This window comes from Lolium rigidum, chromosome 2, assembly GCF_022539505.1.
Source record: "Lolium rigidum isolate FL_2022 chromosome 2, APGP_CSIRO_Lrig_0.1, whole genome shotgun sequence".
Taxonomy (NCBI): domain Eukaryota; kingdom Viridiplantae; phylum Streptophyta; class Magnoliopsida; order Poales; family Poaceae; genus Lolium; species Lolium rigidum.
In genome coordinates, this window is record NC_061509.1 from 80,043,543 (window position 1) to 80,045,118 (window position 1,576).

At 60.0% G+C, this 1,576-nt stretch overlaps 1 protein-coding gene across 1 annotated transcript; it reads right to left on the minus strand.

Moving 5' to 3' along the window:
- Positions 1-212: 212 nt before the first annotated feature.
- LOC124686789 (major pollen allergen Lol p 5b) lies at positions 213-1,232 on the minus strand. Its single transcript, XM_047220687.1, has one exon. It carries the CDS (start codon positions 1,230-1,232, stop codon positions 213-215), a length of 1,020 nt encoding a protein of 339 aa, XP_047076643.1.
- Positions 1,233-1,576: the final 344 nt, after the last annotated feature.

Sequence of the window (1,576 nt, forward strand, 5' to 3'; positions counted from 1 at the left end):
TTAGTCGAGTAGCGTGGCACGCAGGCCTAGTTTTACATCGAAAAACAAATATTACATAAACAATTGACCATGCACGCGCTTGATGGCGCGCGGATGCATGAAACGAAAACCAAGAATGAATTATCAGCTAAATCGCTCGACCCCACGGCCATGCCATGCACATAGATACGAGTTAGTATATGTGCATGATGGATATATACCGTTAGAGTTGATCAGACTTTGTAGCCACCAGCAGCGGCGGGGGTTGCGGTGGCAGCGGCGGGGGTTGCGGTGGCGGTGGCAGCGGCGGGGGTAGCGGTGGCGTAGGCAGCGGCGGGGGTTGCGGTGGCGGTGGCAGCCGCGGGTGTTGGGGTGGCGGTGGCAGCCGCGGCGGGCGTGGCCTCCTTCTCGGCCTCTGACATTGCAGTGACGGCCTTTTTCAGCGCGGTCTCAGAGACAGTGTACTTGACCTCCGGCGCGGTGGCCTGCTTGGCGGCGTAGGCCTGCTTGACGGCGGCCACAAGGGTGGGGATGAACTTGTAGCTGTCGTAGGCGGCGCCCAGGCTCACCTTGATGGCATTGTTAAAGGTGTTCTCGAAGACGGTGAACTTGTCGTTGGCGGGGGCGGCGTTGGCGGCAGTGGCGGCGGTCCTGTACGCGGCGTCGACCTTGTCGATGAGCTGCACCTCGGCGGCGGGGATGGCGCCGACCTTGACCTCCTCGGCGGCGGGCTTTACGGCGTGGACCTCGAGGGTGCCGGCGATGACGCGGAGCGCCTCGGTGAGGGTGGCGACGTAGGCATCGTACTTGGCCTCGGGAGTGGCGCCCTGGGCAGCCTCGTAAGCGAGCTTTAAGGCGGCGTCGAGCTTGGAGGTGAGCTGGTTCTTGCTTTGATCGGCGTAGCCGGACGCGAGGCCCTCAACGAAGGCCTTGTTGGTGGCCGTGCCGAAGGTTTCGACGAACGTCTTGTACTTGTCAGCTGGTGGGACGACGGCGGCGGCTGCCACGGCCGCCTTGAAGCCGGCGTTGATCTTCTCGATCAGCTTCTGCTCCTCGGTCGTCGCCTTCCCTGATGGCACCGCTGCGGGAGTAGCCGGGGTTGCCGGGGTGGCGGGGGTGGCGGCAGTAGCCGGGGCCGCGGGAGTAGCCGGGGTGGCCGGGGCATAGCCAGCATCCGCAGCGTAGGAGGCGGCCGGGCCCGCCACCAGGGCCACGGCGAGGAAAAGCGCCACCGTGTGCTTCTGCACCGCCATTGCTGCTCTTGCGTTGGTTTGTAGGGGGAATATGGGATGGATCGTGTTGTGTTGTGAGGAAGGAGGTGGCTCTAGCTAGCTTATATATATATACGAACATACGGTGGATGGTGAGAGGACGGGAGAGCTTTGCGCGCCAAAATTAGATAGTTTCAACTTCCGCCTCTCATCTCATTTCCATGTGTGTTGACGAGATTCTTTCTTTTCTCTCTCTTTCTTCTTATTTTGGAGCAAGATTAAAGGTATACTTTTATCCACGTGTCGCCTGTTAGTTTCATGCAAATCTAAATTTATACGGAAACGGAGATGCAGGATCAGTTCAGTCTCAAGTCGGGACCCAGCGA